Source organism: Papaver somniferum, chromosome 11, assembly GCF_003573695.1.
Source record: "Papaver somniferum cultivar HN1 chromosome 11, ASM357369v1, whole genome shotgun sequence".
Lineage (NCBI taxonomy): Eukaryota > Viridiplantae > Streptophyta > Magnoliopsida > Ranunculales > Papaveraceae > Papaver > Papaver somniferum.
In genome coordinates this window covers 114899847-114919078 of record NC_039368.1, presented here as the reverse complement: position 1 = coordinate 114919078, position 19232 = coordinate 114899847, and the positions used below count along the sequence as shown (strand labels likewise).

Sequence of the window (19232 nt, the reverse complement as noted above, 5' to 3'; positions counted from 1 at the left end):
ACTTATCATATTATTTATTTTGGTGAGATGTTTATTTTTTTGAGTTTCTTAATTGCCCGTAACCAGCATATGGGTATAATTTTTACCTCTGTCTTACTGAGTTTCATTTTTTTTTTCACTATTGTCTTGTTTCAAAGTTCTCATGATTTTTTATCTTTTTTTGCATATTAGTTGAAGTAGTATTTGGGAAATAGCTAAAATTATGTGTTTACAGAAATGTGTGAGCCAGACTAGTCTATTTGGGGGTTTTGATAGGCGGATTTCCTTGGTAAAATATGATAAGAAAACCGCACATATGCTTATGTATTGTTGCAGATTAGAAAGTAATTTTGAATGTTGGATGTTTTTATGTTTATGAGAAGTTAGAATGTGTTATTCAAGTGTGAAAAAGAAGGGGTCTAACAACCACACCCATTATTTCACTTAGAAATCTGTATGGACAACTCCAATATAATTCCAAGAGAATGAACTAGACAGTCAGACTCAATCAATGGAATATATCTAAGAATTGTATCTTTGTTTCACAATGTAATCAGCAAATCAAACATATAAAAATCCGTGAACCTAATTATTTTGTGAAACAACTTGAACGATACCAAAGACCAATGTTCAAGTGTCAATAAATTTATATCAACAACCAAAGGTTGGATTATCTAATTGATTGAACTACGTACAACCTGTGATATTTCTATTATATAACAAAATATAATGCGAAAAAGAAATAATACAGACACCAGAAATTTTGTTAACGAGGAAACCGCAAATGCAGAAAAACCCGGGGACCTAGTCCAGATTTGAACACCACAATGTATTAAGCCGCTACAGACACTAGCCCACTCCAGGTTAACTTCGGACTATAATGTAGTTGAGCCCCAACCAATCTAACACTGATCAAGGTACAATTGCGCTCCTTATTATATAAAATGTACAGTTTCCCTAACCAATTAAAGCATTTAATTAGGATTTTCATCATATATGTTTTAATTACAAGCAATTAAAGCATATCCTCTAGAAAATATTATTTGTTAATCTGCTCGACTAACAATAGAAGTTTTTTATGAGAGTTTTCAGAAATATGGTTTGGCATTTATGTGGAAATAGGAAAACCGAAATTAGGTACTTTAATGTTAATATCTTGAGGATATTTTCAGTTTTTAAATTTATTCGTTGTCCAACCAACCTTGGTATATAAAAACTTGAGTTTGCATTTCTTGCAAATTATCCTAATAGCCAGACAAACTTCATTCTTGTTGTTTCTGGTGGAGCCGTCTAGCTGGAGAGGCAAGTATCCTAATTAGGTTAAATCTCTTACGACCGCTCGTTTAAAGACTTTAGTGGGATCTATAAGCTCTACGAGTATCGTTAGTGGAAAACTAGATATTTGCATTGTTATTGTAGTTTTCGATTATTGATTTGATTGACTAATAGTTGTTGAAACTTTGATTGCACCTAGTTTGTTTATTCTTGAGAACCTTTTCTTCTGATATAAGGCTCACTCAAACTAGATCAAAGTATTGGCGGGATCTTTAGATCCATTTTTGGATCTAAGGACATCTTGTGATAATCCATTGTTAACAGACTTTGTTGTGTATGTGATTGATCACAAGAGGTTTCAAGTGGTGTTGTGCATATTATTTTGAAGACAAACAAAGATCTGAAGACGACGAAGTTTATTAGTTTTCGTATTTTATGAATTGTGTGCACAAACCTTGATCGGCTGTGATCCAACTAGAATCGTGTTTATGTTTGATATACTTGATTGATTAGTTGTGTGATATCGCCACCACCTTATAATTTCTCTTTGAGATATATATTGATTGATTGCGAATCTAGAGTTTGATTATTTCGGTAATCAAAAGATAGATTGATCTAACCGGACAAAAGAGTTTATTAGATTAAACAGAAGAGCCTTTGTCAACGACTCATAATATCTTATTACCAAGATTGAATAGAGTGGTTACAAAACATATTCATTTTTTACTGTTTGGATCTAAAGGATTGGTGATTCACGTGCGTGACTATAGAAGTCGAAGGCGCGGGGATACTGAGGAAACAAATAGCTATGGGTAGTCTTCTTAGTCTCAACTATACGAAGTTGGTGTTAGATTTTGTATGGAAGCTTAATTCTGAGAGTATTCAAAACTGGACTAGGCCCCGAGGTTTTTTTTTGCATTTGTGGTTTCCTCGTTAACAAAATCTTGTTGTGCAATTTTACTTTATTATTCTGCATTATGAATTTTTTTATTATAATTAAAGTAAATTGCACTTGTATGTTAATCCGGAACATTTGATATTGATCCTATAGAGTTTCAGTTATTACCAAACCTATTATGAAGTGATCACTTCGTTGTATTATCGTCTCGATCTTGAATCCATTGTCAATCACACAAGTGATCTTGTTGTTGTATTGCCTCGGTCCTATATCCATATATGATCACACGAAGTGTGTACCGCAGTTGTTGTATTGTCTCGATTCTTTCCATAGACGATTACACTTGGTAAAGTACTTATAGGTTGTTAAATAAAAGATTGTGGTGTATTTGGGCACCCTCGTCTTTTCATAAACGATAGGTGCTAAGGACATTCGTGATGTGAACTCATGTGTTAAAATCTAATTGGATAAATTATTGATTATAATACTGGTATTGTGAACCCATGATTGATTTACTGAATTGGATGATTTGCTGAAAATTATTAATACTGTGAAGTCTTGTTTTAAAAATCTTAATTATATGATTTATTATAGATATTAGTGGTATTATGAATTCATGATTGAACAAATGAATTAAATAATTTACTAAACATAATAATTATGTGGTAATCTTGTTGGTTGAATATTTGTATCATTATTGATTGTTTAAAATCATGTTGTATATCCATGTTGTATGTTATTTAACTCATTGATATTGTTATGCATGTTTTGAGATTGAGAATGCATTCTACTGAGCTGGCATCTCACCATAATTGACATTCTTGCAGATTTCATAGAAGTTGGAGGTAGAAAGTAAGAAATTAGTTTAATTATTTTATTGCATTACTTGAAAAGTAAGTTTAGATTGAAATGTTATTAAAGATGTTTAAATAGATAATTCTTGTCTTTAAACTTAGTTGTGCTTGGGAAATATAAATATATGCATAAGTCTTTCTCTGTCCCGTAATGCTTCAAGTTCGAATCTCCATATGGGATTGACCCTAGTCCGGAACTCGGGGTGTTATAAAGGATCTTTACTAAGACCGGTCCCAAGAATCTCTACTAAGACTGATCCCTGGATATCTAGCAGGACCGATCCTTAGTTTAATCAAGTTTTTGGATTTGTCTGTTATTTTAGGGTTTGCATAGATACCGAAAATGCATTTTTGGTTAAAAATAAAAGTTCACAAGATGTCGACATAATACTACATTTGAAACATGTGCTAACATGTTATTACTTAATGATCAAATATTTTCCTTGATACTCAAGGCGAGATCCATTCCGAAATATTCTAAATATCTTTTGGATATTAGAACTTATATGCTTTCCATATGCCAGAGGATAAGCATATCTCATGTAGCTATTTTAGTGAAGTATATGTCATATACTAGATAATATTGGTTGTCATCCAAAAGAGATTTCGGTACCTATGTTTGATTACAAGTTGGAAGAGAACAAAACATAAAATATGAATTTACGCCATATCTTGAGATTTTGGGGACTGTTGATCAAACATGCCTTGGTCATTATAAATAGTTAAGCTTGTATTCTTGCAAACTCATCCCTTGATAACGCTACTTAATTGTGGATGTGGGAAGCCCGCTGGAGTATTTTTGTAATACTTGTTTAAGAGGATAATATTCAAATTAAGTGAAATCTCTTATGTGTGTTTCGTTTAAAGTCTTATGTGGGATCAAATAAGGTCTAGTAGTACCGTTGATTGGACACTAAGAATCCTATTGTTAATTAGTTTTCGATTATTGATTTTATTGACTAACTTTAAAGTTGAACCTTGAGAAATCTAGTTTGTTTATTTCGTGATCCTTCTTTTCTCAAATAAGGTCACTCGAACTAGTTTAATAATCCATGATTTCATATCCGATCTTCTAATTCAAGATATGAAGATAAGAATTTTGATCATCCATTGTTCATAAACTCTGTTCTGTGTGTAATCGATCATTAGTGGAATCAAGTTGTTTGTGTATGTACTTTGAAGACTGGAAGATTTTTTTTTGATATTATGATCTTTTGTGATAACTTGGTGCACACTTAATTGACTGAGGTCCGATAAGATGTTTATCTCGAACATACTTTAAATCTTTTTATATAGATCAAAAATCTATCTTTGTGTTTCTCTTTGAGATCTACTTTGATAATTTGTGAAATAATATTGATTATTTCAATAATCTTTATCTTAGTTGATCTAACCAAACAAATGAGTTTATATTGATCAAACGGAAGAACCTTTATACTCAACTTATCTCTGATTAACTTGTTTGATATTGGATATTGATAAATGGACTAATGAAACATATTAGTCCTTCACTATTTTGGATTATGATACAAAGGAATTGAGTGTTTTAAGACTTTACAGCAGGTGAAACGACTTAAAATAGTGAAGTCTATCTTATGATTCACGTGCGAAGACCAAATTGGTTGTAGACGCATGGATACTTAAGAAACTGAGTAACATGGAATTATTTTTCATGGTTTCAACTTTAAGAAGTTGTAGTAGTCTTTGTAGAACGGTTAATCATGAGGGTATCCAAAACTAGACTAGGTCACTGGTTTTTTCTGCCTTGCAGTTTTTCTCATTAACAAAACTGTTGTATTTGTGTACTTTTACTATTTCTGAATTAAATTTATTTAATTGTAAAAGTATTATTCCAACTCGTATGATTGAAGGTTATTGGATTTAAATATTGATGGTGTACTTGATACCCACGTCTTTTTAATGTATTTTACCATAAACTCTCAAAAGTTTGATAAAAGTCGTCTGATTTTTTCATCCCTAAGATGATTCTTTGAGTCAATAAAAATACTTATTTTAAGAGCAACTTTAGTGTTGGGGTTCTATATTCTCAAATTGCTATCCCATATATAGCATTTTATTTGGAAATTTTGTTGTGTGACTTACTGGGAGACAGAAATTCTCAATACCAACGTAATTATAAACTGAGCTAGTTTATAAACGTAATCATTAACTTCGTGTGAACGAAACGCGTTTTATAAAAACATTAAAGCTTAACGTAATTGTAAATACCGTGTAAGGACAAACGGTTTTTATAAAGGCATTTTATACAAAGCATTTTTAAACTACGTTTATAATAGTATTAAAACAAGCATTTTTAAACTAATTTTATATAAAAGGAGTTATAAAATATGTGATGTGTAAGAAGTGGTTTTTAAATGAGTTTAGACAAAAAGGAGTTATAAAAACCGTCCATAATTAAGTAGTTATAAACTACTTTTAATTTTCAAAATAATATTAAAAATTACTTTTTGCATTCAACGTCTTTTAAAACTGCGTTTTGTGTTGGACGCACTTTATAAATGCGTAGTGCTATATATGAGAATTGCTGAAAAGAGTTCTCAAATATGGAAACTCAATATGTAAATATATTATTTTGGCAATAAAATTAGATTTTGGGAACCAACGCTGCGCCACGTTTTGTTTCCATATATGGCTTATAGCAACAACATTGCGGTTGCTCTAATAATTCTATTAGTTATGGTTGTAGGAAAAACTGACGAAATGAGGGTTGTATTTCACTTTTTTACTGTCTAGACCTATAAGATCTACAAAAGTGTTAAATAATTGTTTGAACTATTACAGAACTGTGTCTTGTTATCATTAAGATTTTGGATCCAATTGTCTCCCCAAATATTATCCATCACCTACTTCTCTGATACTTTTTGGTTAACCATAGGTATACATGGGTTTTCTCCTAAAATGTTGATATAGAAGGTGAAAACTACACTCACACCCATTTTCAAAAAAAATTACACTGAGATACCCACGGTCCGAAAAATTCATGCTCGCACCCGTTTTTTAAGAAAAAATTATTCCGAAATCCATATTTTCTAAAACTGTATTTTATCTTTTTATTTTATCAAAGAAGACGAGATAGAGAGAGGAAATATCCTCTCAAAATCAAAAACCTTTGTAGTTCAGAGCCGAGATTTCGCCTTAGAATTTTCTTTTTTAGGTTTAGTCCAATCTCAATTTCGCTTTTATGCTTTTTTAGGTTTTCGATCTATGCTTTGAGAAGCTAGAGTCACAAAAAAAAATAATCAGGAGGCTGAACTTTGAGCGGAGAATTGAGAGTCCGAAGAACTTCGAGCAGAGTCACGAACATACATCAGGTACTAATTTTTCTCATCTCTCTAATCTTTTTTCAAGGGTTAGTGGTGAAACCCTTGTTTTTTTTTTCTTTTCTTGATTTATTTGTTTTTTGAGTTGTTCTAATTATTGGTTGTACATAGATTGAGCATAATTATAAAGTTAATTTAATGTAATGGCCATTTCCCCTGACTTAGGTACCATATCTCTCTTTATCGGCTATAATACAAGTGTTCAAGGTTTGATTTCTCATCAATTCAACCAACCCCTCCTCAAAATAGGTATGTATGGATTTCTGAACTCTTTTTGCTTTTAAGTTGTATTACATTTACAGGGAAATTAAACAATACTCCCTCCCTAGATGACCAGGTCCTTACTGATTTTAGAATGATTTATTCTTACACCCATTTATCTTACTAATAATTCCAAAAAACAAACACAAATATGGATGATTACTGATTCCCATTCGTTCTTATCCTCAAATCTGTTTATTTCTCGTGGAAAAGTTCCCATTTGGAAAACCCACCCACCCTTCTAAAGATAGAGAGAATCTTATTAATGACACTTTACTATGCAATTAATGAAAATAACAAAAATGACAATTTCCAGTTCATTGTTCTCATCTCTAGACTAGACTAGGATCGCTGCTTATAAGCACTCATTCTATAACCTATAGTAGGGATGATACTAATTTAGAATTTAAATGGAGCGTGTACAGGAAAAGAGTTGCCATATGAGATTAGTCATAAACCTATATGTTAACTTGGTGGCAACTGTCTAGCATGAGTTGTGTGTGAGTTGATTGGCTTAATTTTATACCATCGAGAAAATCTATGGGTTGATTAGCGGTGAAAAACGCGAATTAGCCCTTCCGATTGTTTGTTGGTTTGCTATATATTTTATGCATTTATGAATTTTCGACTGGTATTTGAGAATGAGTGTTTTTGACATTTAATATCTTTTCACATGGAAAGGATTGCAACTTGTGTATCGACGAAGACAACTTACTATTGTAGATGCCAACATCAGAGATGATTTTGCAGTTAGTTTGAATGAGAAGCTGATGCAAGTTAGGTATTGAGTTATCTGTGGTTGTGGTGGTAGTACTGGAAATGGCAGTGGTGAATGGTTGGCTGCATAATGGTTGTTGCAGTGGTAGCTGCAATAGAATAGAAGATGGAGGTGCTTGTAAAGCTGCAACAGAAGAATACAGGGAGATGCAGCTGCAGGGATTGAGCTGAGCTACTACGAATGGATGCAGCTATAGGTGGAAGTGCTTTACAATAGCTGATTAGAGTTAAAAGGATGCTGCAGTGGCAAGGAAAGGGAGATGGAAGTGCATATGGGTCTGGTGTGTGTGTGATGTGCATTTAAAAGAAAATGGAGGTGTGAATAGTGATGCATAACAGGTTATGCATCAAAATTTGTTGCATAACTTGTTATGCATTCTCGAAATTGGTTGCATAACACGTTCTGCGCCTTTTTTTTTGCATAACTTGTTATGCAGTCCAGAAAACGGTTGCATAACACGTTATGCAACTACTTTTTTCTTAGTATTGAAACCAACAAAAAATAAGGCTGCATAACTTGTCATGCACCTACAATAATAATATCTACATAACATGTAATGCAATCGTGAAAATGGATGCATAACATGTTATGCATCCGAAAATATGACCGCATCATGCATTATACATCGAGAAATTGTTGCACAATCTTTTATGCATCGAGAAAATAGATGCATAACCTGATATGCATCCGTAAATATGGATGCATACTGCATTATGCATCAATTTTTTATGTACGCACTAAAATCAACCAAAACAATGGTTACATAACTTGTTACAGATGCATAACTTTGCTATCCAAATGCATAATTTGTTATGCAGTGGAGAAAATTGTTGCATAATTCGTTATGTGTCTGCAGAATGTGTTATGCATTTTTTTTGGTGGCTGCATAATGGTTATGTATCAAGTTTTCGAAAATTTTGCCTAAAATGATGATCACCTCCGATTTTTTCGTGAAAAACAAAAATTTGATATTCTTGTTTGTACTCATTGCGTAGCTATCTTAAAAAGATTTCCAACGATATAAAATTTGTAAAATTCTAAGGTGCAGATTTTTAGATATGTTATATCCAAGTTATGTTGCCAATTATACCCCTGATGCATAATCCGTCATGCGGATGCGTAATCCGTCATGCAGACATTTTTAATAATTTCATATAATTATGGATGTCACGGAAATAATTATGGGTGTCACGGTTCCTAAAATTAATTATGGGCCGGACAATGAGAATATTCAAATTTTCCCATATAGAAGCCCATTGAGATTTTGGGCCATTTAAGAGCCTCAATACCATTAGCCATATTTGTCAGATGAGCATCTCTGAAGCTGTATTAGTAAAAAAGAAAATGGGCGCTAATATCACCATTTTGTAGGTCGGATAAGGTGGCGTTCTTCAGTTTTCAGTTTTCAGACTCTCAGTAATGGAAACCTTAATTCCAAAATTATTACCGAAGAAGACGAATTTTTTCAGAAGCAGAAAAACAAGAAAGTTTCCACTTTTACCCTTCAAAGCAAAATGGCAGCAAAATTTTAATCAACAGCAAGCAATGGAAACCCTAATTACAGAATCAACAACCAAAACCCAAAACCCTAATCTTCTTTCACTTCTCGTTGATTCATTTACCACATACAAGTGTGATCCAACACCATCTGCATACTCATTTATCATCAGAAACTTAACCCAGAACTCCCAATTTGATCAAATCCCATTAGTTCTCAACAGACTGGAAAAAGTTGAGAAATTTGAAATCCCAGAAAGATTTTTTATTAATTTGATTAAGATTTATGTGGATGATTTGAATCAGATTGAAAATGCTATTGATTTGTTTTATAGAATCCCTAATTTCAGGTGTGTACCTACTGTTTATTCACTTAATGCATTACTTTCAGTACTTTGTAAATCAAAACAAGGTCTTTCAATGGTGAATCAAGTCTTATTGAGAAGCACTGAATTAATGAGTATCCGATTAGAAGAATCGAGTTTTTGTATACTGATAACTGCTTTGTGTAGGATTAAGAAATTCGGTTATGCAATTGAGTTATTACATATGATGTTGTCTGAGTATGGGTATGAACCTGATTATGAAATCTATTCTAAAATTTTCATGGAGATTTGTGAAAGGGGAGATGTTGATGAGGTTATGGGGTTCTTGGAGGAGTTTAGGAAAGTGGGGTTTGTTTTAAATGGAGAGAACTACAGTGATTTGATCAGGGTTTTGGTTAAGAGTGGGAAAGGGAAAGAGGGTTTAGATATGTTGTATCAAATGAAGAGTGATGGTATGAAGCCTGACGTTGTTTGTTATACTAGGGTTCTAGAAGGGGTTATCAGTATAAAGGATTTTGAGAAATCCGAGGAGTTGTTTGATGAAATGCTTTTGTTAGGTGTAGAGCCTAACGTTTATACTTATAATGTTTATATTAATGGTTTATGTAAACAGAATAAAATCGAAGAGGGTTTTAAGATGGTTGAGTATATGGAAGAGTTGGACTGCAAACCTGATGTGGTAACGTATAATACACTTCTTGGAGCAGTATGTAAATATGAGGAAGTAAAGAGAGGGAAAGAGGTTTTGAGGATGATGGGTATGAAGGGTGTTGCGGGGAATGTGCATACCTATAGGATTTTGATTGATGGGTTGATTGCTAAGGGTGAATTGGTCGAAGCTTGTGAGTTATTTGAGGAGATGTTTGTGAAAGATTTTGTTCCCCGCTCTTCAACTTTAGATACAATGATAGCTGGTATGTGTGAACGGGGACTTGTTGGAGAAGCATTACAGGTACTGAACAAAATCGTTGAAAGGAATGTTGCTCCTGGGGAAAAGACGTGGAAAGTACTGCTTTTTGAATCAAAATTAGATTTCAATGATGCAACACGGATGAGTTTTGAACAATTAGTTTTGAACCATCAGGTTGGAGTATAATTTTCTTATGTTGGAGGAAAAACAAGGTAAAAAATTAAATTGCTATATTTAATTTTTGTACGCTATTCCAAGATAATGTACAAAGTCTCATTGCATATTGTTTCATAATATGTTGCTTATTCAGTTAAGGGATGATTACTACCACACTGTATCATACATGTGTTGCTGATTAGGAAATGTATATCAATTAGAGTTCTCTAAGAAGCCACACAAAGGTTCTTATGTATATTAACCTATTTCTTATTTATAGTGATGACTCTCACAATAATCCAGATTTTGTATTTTGTCTACAGAGTATATTTTGGATACCATCAGAGGTCATTGCTCGTCTTGGGAAACAAATAAATAGATGATCCAATTTCATATATATATACTGGGCGCACAAGGTAAATGCTATTTAAGGATGTTGAGTATGGAAAGCGTTTTTTCAGCAGCATATGTAGCCTATCAAATCTTTTATTTCACCATTTTAGCAAATCAATGTGCCAAAGATAACGCATTGGCATAATCATCATCCTGTTGGTGTTATAGTTGAACTACCTCTGTGGGTAAATAATGATTTGTTTGTCTGTTGTTTATTGATCCCCCTATTGGAATGAAATGGTGTATATGAATGACATGGATCTAGATGCATAGAACGGGGCAGTTAAATAGCGTAAACAAAGTGTGGGATGTAACCCGCACAAATGTATTTATGGATCTAGGATTATAATGAAACACGGTTTTTAGTTCTTCATTTGACATGTAAAACAATGTATTAATTTCTTATGTATTTTTTTGGTATATAACCAGAACAACACACCTGTTTCGTGCCAAAGCTTGATGGATAGTTCTATAACGGATGCTATGGTGCCATGTAATGTAGTCCACAATCCATTGGAAAAACAACTCAAACAAATTGGGAATGGCAGAACAATCCATTGGAATAACCGTAGAAAGGTTCGTGTAATGGCAGCTAATAGAAGTTCTAATTTGAAGCTCGAGTTCTTCTTGTATCACCTGAAGACGCTCCAATCAAGGGTGTAAGTTTTTTCCCCTTCTTATAATTTAATTAAAGATCTAATTAAATTTTACTTACTAAATAAAGTAAGATTTAAGGCCAGTACAGGACAACTTTCCAACCTTGACAGATTCAGGCTAGTACAGAGCAACTTTCCAACCTTGACAGATTCAGGCTAGTTTTAACACAAACATGTACGTATTATAGCATCACATGTTACAAAATGCACCTTAATCTGTCTTTCAATTGTTAATGGATTGCTTCTAAGCAGTGTTTAAAAAAGCGTTTCATAGCGCGAATCGGAGCGCGCTTTTTTGCGCTTTGAATAAGAAACGCACTGAAATGTGCGCTCTAGAAAGTAGAAACAAGAGGGATACTTTTTTCTTCCAAAAGGCTATTCAGATGTTGTCTTTATACATGAGCTATGGAAGCTAGATGTCAAAATAGAATAATGACAACTACTGATCACATAAAAATGTGTATGGCTTGTAAGAAGCCAGCTGTCCAAGGTCTAGCAACCTGTTACAATTAGTAAGAAGCCAGCTGTCTGGTTATGGCAAAGAAAATAGAAAAACAAGAAACAGTTGTCATCAAATTCAAGACATTTCTTATTCTCATTAAGACTATTTTCCCTCTTCTTGTGCGTACTTCTTAGTTTTCATGTAGAAAAAAACTATACATATGTGTTGTGAGGCAGCGCTTCAGTAATGCTTTTTAATGGCGCTTTACTCTTTACTAAGAGAGCGCATCGTTTTACGCTTTCGCTTTTTTAAACACTGCTTCTAAACTTCATTTCTACAAAAAATTAAAGCATTTTTATCTGATTCTTAGACACTCATATAGATATGAAACTTGTCCCCATTTTTATCTGTTCTCCTCAAATTTTGGGATTATGTATAAGAGAAGAAAGAATCATGGGGGTGAGTTTCATATCCATATGAGTGTTTAAGAAATTAGACAAAAATGTTTTAATTTTTTGTAGAAATAAATTTTTGAAGCAATCAATCAACAATTGAAAGATAGATTAGGTAGACTTTGTAACATGTCATGCTATAATATGTACATATTTCTGTTTAGTCTTCATCAATTAGAAAAATATTTTTGTGTTTATTTTACTTTTGAGTAGTAATATCTAAAGTTAGATATCGGGAAATGCTAACGTGCAGTTCTCTGAAGGAGATGCATGGTACAACACCCCTTAGATTTAAGAGCGATGCGCCGCGCAACTCTTTGAGGGAGCTGCATGTTAGCTCTTCTCATGAGGTTGTTTACATACTAGCTATGGCTTGCCAATCCGCTATGCATCACAAAAAAGTGTCTGTAATAGGCGTGCTATGCATCACAAAAAAGTGTCTGTAATAGGCGTCCTTTAGCAAAATATAACAGTAGATGACAGATTGTGGTAATGTTATTTGGATAAATTGGTTGTATTTTCTGGGAAAACTTTTATAACTGTCTTTATTACTTTATAACAGCCCAAATAATGGCTGTAATATCAATTATATCGGTTTGTTAGATGGAATCCAACTTTGTTCTTGTTCGTTGGAACTGTTATAACGAGAAAGGCCGTATATCATTACACTGCTATAGTGGTCGTTTTTAAACATTGTTTGTGGCGATAATTGTGTCATTTTCATATCCATAAGCAATGTTAAAAGCAGCTGTTATAACGATGTAACGGTATATGGGATTGCATAACTTGGGAAAGGTATTGGTAAATTTGGCGTGTTTGTGGGAGTATATCTTTCTTGAAATATAAGATACACACATTTGTTCTTAAAAATTTTATTTGTGCGAAATGAATCCTGGGGTTTTGTTATATAATATCACCCTCACTACACTATCATGTTTGTTGCTGAACAGAGTGATCACGAATTTCAACAGGTTAGGAATATGCAGCAGCTTGGGGACACAGCGGTAGGCATTTGGTCGCAACCAACACTGAAACGTAAGACAAAAGTTGTCTGCATTATTGGTCCATCTACAGATACACGAGAAATGATATGGAAGCTATCTGAGGTCGGTATGAATGTTGCTCGCATGGATATGTCTCATGGAGATCATGCCTCACATCAAAAAGTTATAGATTTAGTTAAAGAATACATTGCACAATCCGAAGACAGTGTCATCGCGATCATGTTAGACATAAAGGCAGGTTTTCTTAGTCTCTCGGTCAAGTATGTTATTAACTGGCTTGGGTTTTTCGTTTGCCATAAGAACTTCAGATATGCAAGTTGCTGTAGCTAATTACAGTAGAATAGTTTTACGAGTTAAAACTTCTATTCCATGATACGCACTGTTCAATAATCTTGCTGACTTAATAAATGTCTGTAACCCAGTAAATTAAATTGTTTGTGTTCTTTCTTATCAGGGTCCGGAGGTCAGGAGTGGTGCCTTACCAAAGTCAATTACTTTAACAAGCGGACAAGAATTTACATTCACGATCAAAAGAGGGGCTGGCGCTGAAACTTGTATCGGCGTAACTTATGACGATTTTTTTAATGATGTTGAAGTTGGTTATATGCTTCTAGTTGATGGTACAAAACAATACCTTTTCTTGGATATATATTTGATAATCTGTAGTTAGAAACATGCTATAAACTCTCCTGCCAATTCATCTTCTGTCATATTTTCAAAAATGTAGTCTTGTTTTCGTTTTACACCTCAAAATTTTTGAGCTTCCATGTGAAGCGTGATCAGTATTTCCAAAAATTACAGATGAACCAGCCAAATCATTATTTCCTTCTTCTTAAAGATGTGAACATATGCTTATTTGTATTTGTTTCTAAGGCATATAACTATAATGGTTTCTCTTTGAGTGCAAACACTGTGTTTTTTTCTAATAAATCCTCGAGCTCGTAAACAGTATCCTGATATACTGTTTTTAATAGGCTTCTAATGAAGTACAATGATCCCATTATTTTATGACCAATTGACATTATAACAGCTCTTAAATTATGAACAGTTTTTTACACTGATTACATACTCTAAGTGGTGCTTTATTTGTTTCATTAGGTGGGATGCGAGGATGTCATTTGTGGTGAAGTCCAAGACAGGACTCGGTGAAATGTGAAGTTGTTGACGGTGGAAATCTGAAGTCTAGGCAGCATCTGAATGTTCGAGTATTCAATTGCTTTGTTGTAGACAAGGACTGGGATGATATCGTTTCTGTTGAATTGAAGCTTTGTTGTGAAAGATGCAAAAGTGGTCCATGAATTGAAGGATTATCTAAAAGGTAAAGTCCAAGAACACTCACACTCTTATTTATGCGCTTCAGTGATCAAACCTAAGTTTCCTTTGATGGGAATTCTCCTTTTAAGATTAAAATCACGAGTTTTTTCGTATTTTTTCAGGCTGTGGTGCAGATAGACATGTGATTGTAAAAATTGAAAGTGCAGACTCTGTTCCTGATCTTCATTCAATAATCACTGCATCTGATGGGGTGAGTGAAATGACTTCCTCTGGAGTTCCATACCAGTACTGTGGAATAGCTGTAGGCACTATATATATTAATGTGTCATCTTGAGCTTTGCAGCATGTTTTCTTTTATAATTTTTTTTTCAGTTTTCCGTATCGTAGAAATATTTCTGTAAAGCAATAAAAACTAAGTGAATGAAAGGATGAATGCAGCAAATTTGTTGAAACTAACTTGGATCACCCCTTTTCACACTCCTAGGAGTTAAGAAGCATAAAGAACTCCAAAGAACCGTATTTGATTGCCATTTAAATGCTCATTTATGCAACGTAAATTTTGGTTAGATTGATTGATGCAACCTCAGGTTTCATTGTGATCGTCTGGCCTCTCAAGAGATTTGTGGAATATAAATTGCATGATAATCTGATTTTATATTGAAAAATACACACCTTTGTGATAAACCATTGTATTATTTTGGAATTTCAGTAAAGAGAATAAAATGTTGAACGGCTGGGAGAAACTCACAAAGTTTCGCTGTTCAGGGGCAAACCCGCTGATGCAATATGACCAACTAAGCATAATAACAGTTCTTGTTCTGTCATAGAACAAGAAACCACTTGAAGCAACCTAGCAACATTCTAACATATACTCTGGAGCCGTTTATAAAACCTTCATGGCTTCATGGTATTTTCTTTGTTTTGACGTTTCTATTATTACGTCTTTATAATGCCAAAATGAATCTTGCATATTTCTTTTTATAGTGATTTCCTAATTACTATTGCTGATTCTTTTTTGCTTCATATATTGAAGAAGTTGTTAGTTTCACAGTTACTAAGGCAGTCTCTTTACTGCATATATTGTCTTGCACGTTGCAAGAGCCTTATTCTCAAAAGATTTAAGTGATAGTTGTGTGACCTGTATAGCTGTATGACAAGTTAGTTTCGATGTATGATATAGCAAATATTTTAATATCTTTCTAAGTTAATAACATTCAATAGCAATAGTGTTCGTGATTCTAACAGTTGGTTTTGCCGTAACCAGGGTAAAGCTGTTATTGTAGCAACAAATATGTGCGGAAGCATGATTGTTCATCCTACACCTACTCGAGCTGAGGTCTCAGACATTGCAGTTGCAGTTCGTGAGGGAGCTGATGCAGTTATGTTGTCTGGAGAAACTGCTCATGACTAGTAGGTTCTTGTTCTTATATTGAGTTGCAAATAACGTAAACAACACCAAAATTTGATTACCATTACAAAAAAAAAGTTGTACTACAAAATATGTTAAATTTTTCCCTAGATTTTTCCTCCATCTGGAGATATACGTTACACCTTAGGCCTAGAACGTCAATTGCGGGTTCTGTTTATATACCTTTCACGTTATGGAAGCACGGATGTCTAGATCAATCATTTGTTCTCCCAATGTCCGTGGCCTACAGTTCATCCAAATTCAACTCATTTGTTTTCCCAATGTCCGAAGAAAGTCAGATATGTACAGATATCTTTGGCAGTTGACTCGCATATATGGGCTTGATTTTCTGCTGACGTGTTTAAATTTTTTAATCCATTCCTGTTGATTGTTTGGTGTAGTATTGGGGTAACAATGAAAGTTTTCCAACTCGTGCAGGTTTCCACTGAAAGCTGTAAAGGTTATGCACATGTTTTTTTAAGGACCGAAGCAACCATCTTTGGTAGTGAAGCACCTCCTAATCTTGGCCTTCAAGGTAAGCTTTTCACTATTTACTTAATTTTTTGTTGTTGGAGGGAACTCTAGATGTGATGCAGCTATACTAGACTTTCTTTTGACACAATCAACCTACATTTTTTGCACTCCGCAGAATCATATGAGTGAAATGTTTGCGTATCATGCAACAATGATGTCCAACACTCTTGGCACCTCAATCGTAGTCTTCACCAGGAGGCTTTATGGCTATTATATTGGCCATTATCGACCCTCATGCACTATATTCGCTATTACAAATGAGTAAGTCTCATGCATTTACTCTGCATCACGAGGATACTCTTCCACTATTTCTTTTCAATCAAGTTCAGTTATTGTAGAGCAACTCTACTTAAGTGAGTAGAGGTTTTGCACAGTCCATGAGATATATTGTTCAAATATACCATAACTGGGGTTTCTTTAGGATATATACTATTAAACTTAATTCCACTATGGGCGTGCGGGTAAAGAGTCGGATAAAGACTGTCAGAATTCGTTCCTGCATAAAAATCTTGTGCCGGATCCCAATTGTAAATTAGTTGTAGGTATCATTTCTAAAACTGTCAACATTGTTGAAGCCATTAAATCTAGCCAAGTTAGCAGTACTTCTAGGGATGTGTTTCAAGTATGAAGAAAGAGTTTGATAGCATTTGAGCTCTCCGACATGAATGTGGGTTTTGGCTTTCTCGGTTGGATGAGCTTGCGAAACTGGCCTCTGAATGAAAACAAACAGTAGATCTGAAAAAAAAGGTACAAAGGTGTCTTCTTCTATTTTTGGCGTAACAATGTAAGCTTGTTGTTTACTCAATACAGGGAATGTAGACAGAAATCGGCATTTCAGAATTTTGTTTTTCTTATCGAAATGTGTAAATTTTCTGTGTGTAGCCAGACAATCGGAAATATATGAAAACTGAAATGCTAAATTTCTATCTGGTGATAAAGGAGGATTGTCGAACATGGAACTTTCACATTCTAAGCAAAATTGATACGAACAGATCCATTTTTATTAGCTACGAACAGATCCATTTTTATTAGCTTCCTGCAACAGATGAGCCAACCTTACAGCTGCACAATTTAGACATGATTCATTGTTCTTTTACTGCTTTTATTTTCAGTACAACAAGCTACATTCTTGCTCCCAGTCTAACAATATGTTTCACTAATGGAGTCTAGTATTGCACAATATATACAACATGAAACATGATACTTTTGTATTGATTGGAAATATTGATCTGAACAAATCCATTTTATTAGCTGGAGCAAATGAATGAACCTTGCCGATTATAAAATTTACTGATACAGTTTAGATATGATTTATGTTAGGATTAATACCTAATTAACTCCACAAGAAACTAGTCCTTCGGATCAATGTAAAACTAAAGAAAACAAAAACAAGATGCACTAAATGAAGCAAGAAAGACACAAGATTTAATGTGGTTTGACAATATGTTTACGTTCACAAACGGCTTCGATAAACTATTATTATAGAACAATTTACAGAGAGTTGGACCCCAACGATTGATGAATCAATCAACAAATGATGACCAATATGATGTTGTTCACAAACACCAAAAAATTCTCTATATGAGGACCCTCACTAGATTGTATAGTAGGAAACTCAAACATAGCCAAATAAGGAAACCTCTAACTTAACCAAATCAGGAAACCTCTAGCTTTACCAAAATAAGGAAACACCTAAACAATTGTAGATTATTCTAGAAACTTCCTAAAACATCGATATCATCTAACAATTCTACACCTTGCCAATATTTCCACTAAATTGAGCTGATCTTCAAAACAAGTTAACCGTAGTCTCAAATGCCCCTAGGGTCTCAACAACGAGCGATATTGATCAAGTTGAGACACCTCTCAAACTTGACTTTCGGAACGACTTTCGTCAACATATATATCTGTTGGATTACCTTCGATATCAACCTTCAATAGTTGAACTACTCTGTTACAACCACTTCTCGAACCTTAAGATAATGAACATCAATGTGCTTGGTGCGTGCATGAAAACTTGGTTCTTTGCTAGATGAATAACACGTTCACTATCATAGTTTACAACAACATTCCCTTTTATAATCCCCAAGTCTTCAACAACACCGTCAAATTAGACTAATTCACAGGATTACCAGTTCACACCTTTATATGTGACTTACACTTAAAAAAATATTGATGGTGATCGACTCACTAAATAACACGCCATATTAACTGCTTCAGCCCATCAAATCTTTTTCAAATTTGTGTTTGACAACATGTACCGTGCTTGCTCAAGTAATGTTCGATTCATTCGCTCCGCTACTTCATTTTTTTGTGGTGTACCTTTGACTGTGAAGTGCATAATGATACCTTGTTCCTCAGAAAAATCCTTCAATGGGTCTTCAATGTATTCACCGCTATTATCGAAACGTTTCTTAACCACAAGATCAAGTTGGTTCTTTACCATGGTCTTCCACTTTTATATACCTCAGTGACTTTATTCTTATTCTTCATGGTGTAAAGCCAAACTCTCCTCAAAAAGTCATCGATAAAGGTCACAAACCACCTAACACCTCCATTAGAAACTGTACGAGAGGGACCGCAAACATCCGAAGCATGTAATCTAACATACCTTGTGTATGGTCTACATCGGTACCAAAAATGCTCCTATATTGCTTACCGAAGATACAGTGCTCACAAAAATTAATCTAGCAAGTCTTTACTATTGAACAATGACATACCTTTCTCACTTATATGACCAAGACGCATATGCGACAAACGTGTTGATTGACAAACCATGGCTCCACCATAAAT

The 19232-nt window shown here is 34.0% G+C and overlaps 1 protein-coding gene and 1 pseudogene across 2 annotated transcripts; both read left to right on the top strand.

Moving 5' to 3' along the window:
* Window positions 1–8743: 8743 nt before the first annotated feature.
* On the top strand, window positions 8744–13316 carry LOC113323752 (pentatricopeptide repeat-containing protein At2g38420, mitochondrial-like). 2 transcript variants are annotated; one of them, XM_026572094.1, is made up of 4 exons: window positions 8744–10331; window positions 10599–10691; window positions 11098–11327; window positions 13190–13316. In XM_026572094.1, the coding sequence occupies exon 1, from the start codon at window positions 8806–8808 to the stop codon at window positions 10303–10305; it is 1500 nt and encodes a 499-aa protein (XP_026427879.1). In that variant the 5' UTR covers window positions 8744–8805; the 3' UTR covers window positions 10306–10331; window positions 10599–10691; window positions 11098–11327; window positions 13190–13316. The 2 variants fall into 2 exon arrangements, with proteins under 2 accessions (XP_026427879.1, XP_026427878.1); XM_026572093.1 differs by having other exon boundaries at window positions 13169–13300.
* LOC113323753 lies at window positions 12449–17391 on the top strand (annotated as a pseudogene).
* The last annotated feature ends 1841 nt before the right edge of the window (window positions 17392–19232 follow it).

Excerpts from the sequence above, each read along its gene's own strand:
- LOC113323752 (XM_026572094.1), top strand. The coding sequence starts at position 8,806 with ATGGAAACCTTAATTCCAAAATTATTACCGAAGAAGACGAATTTTTTC.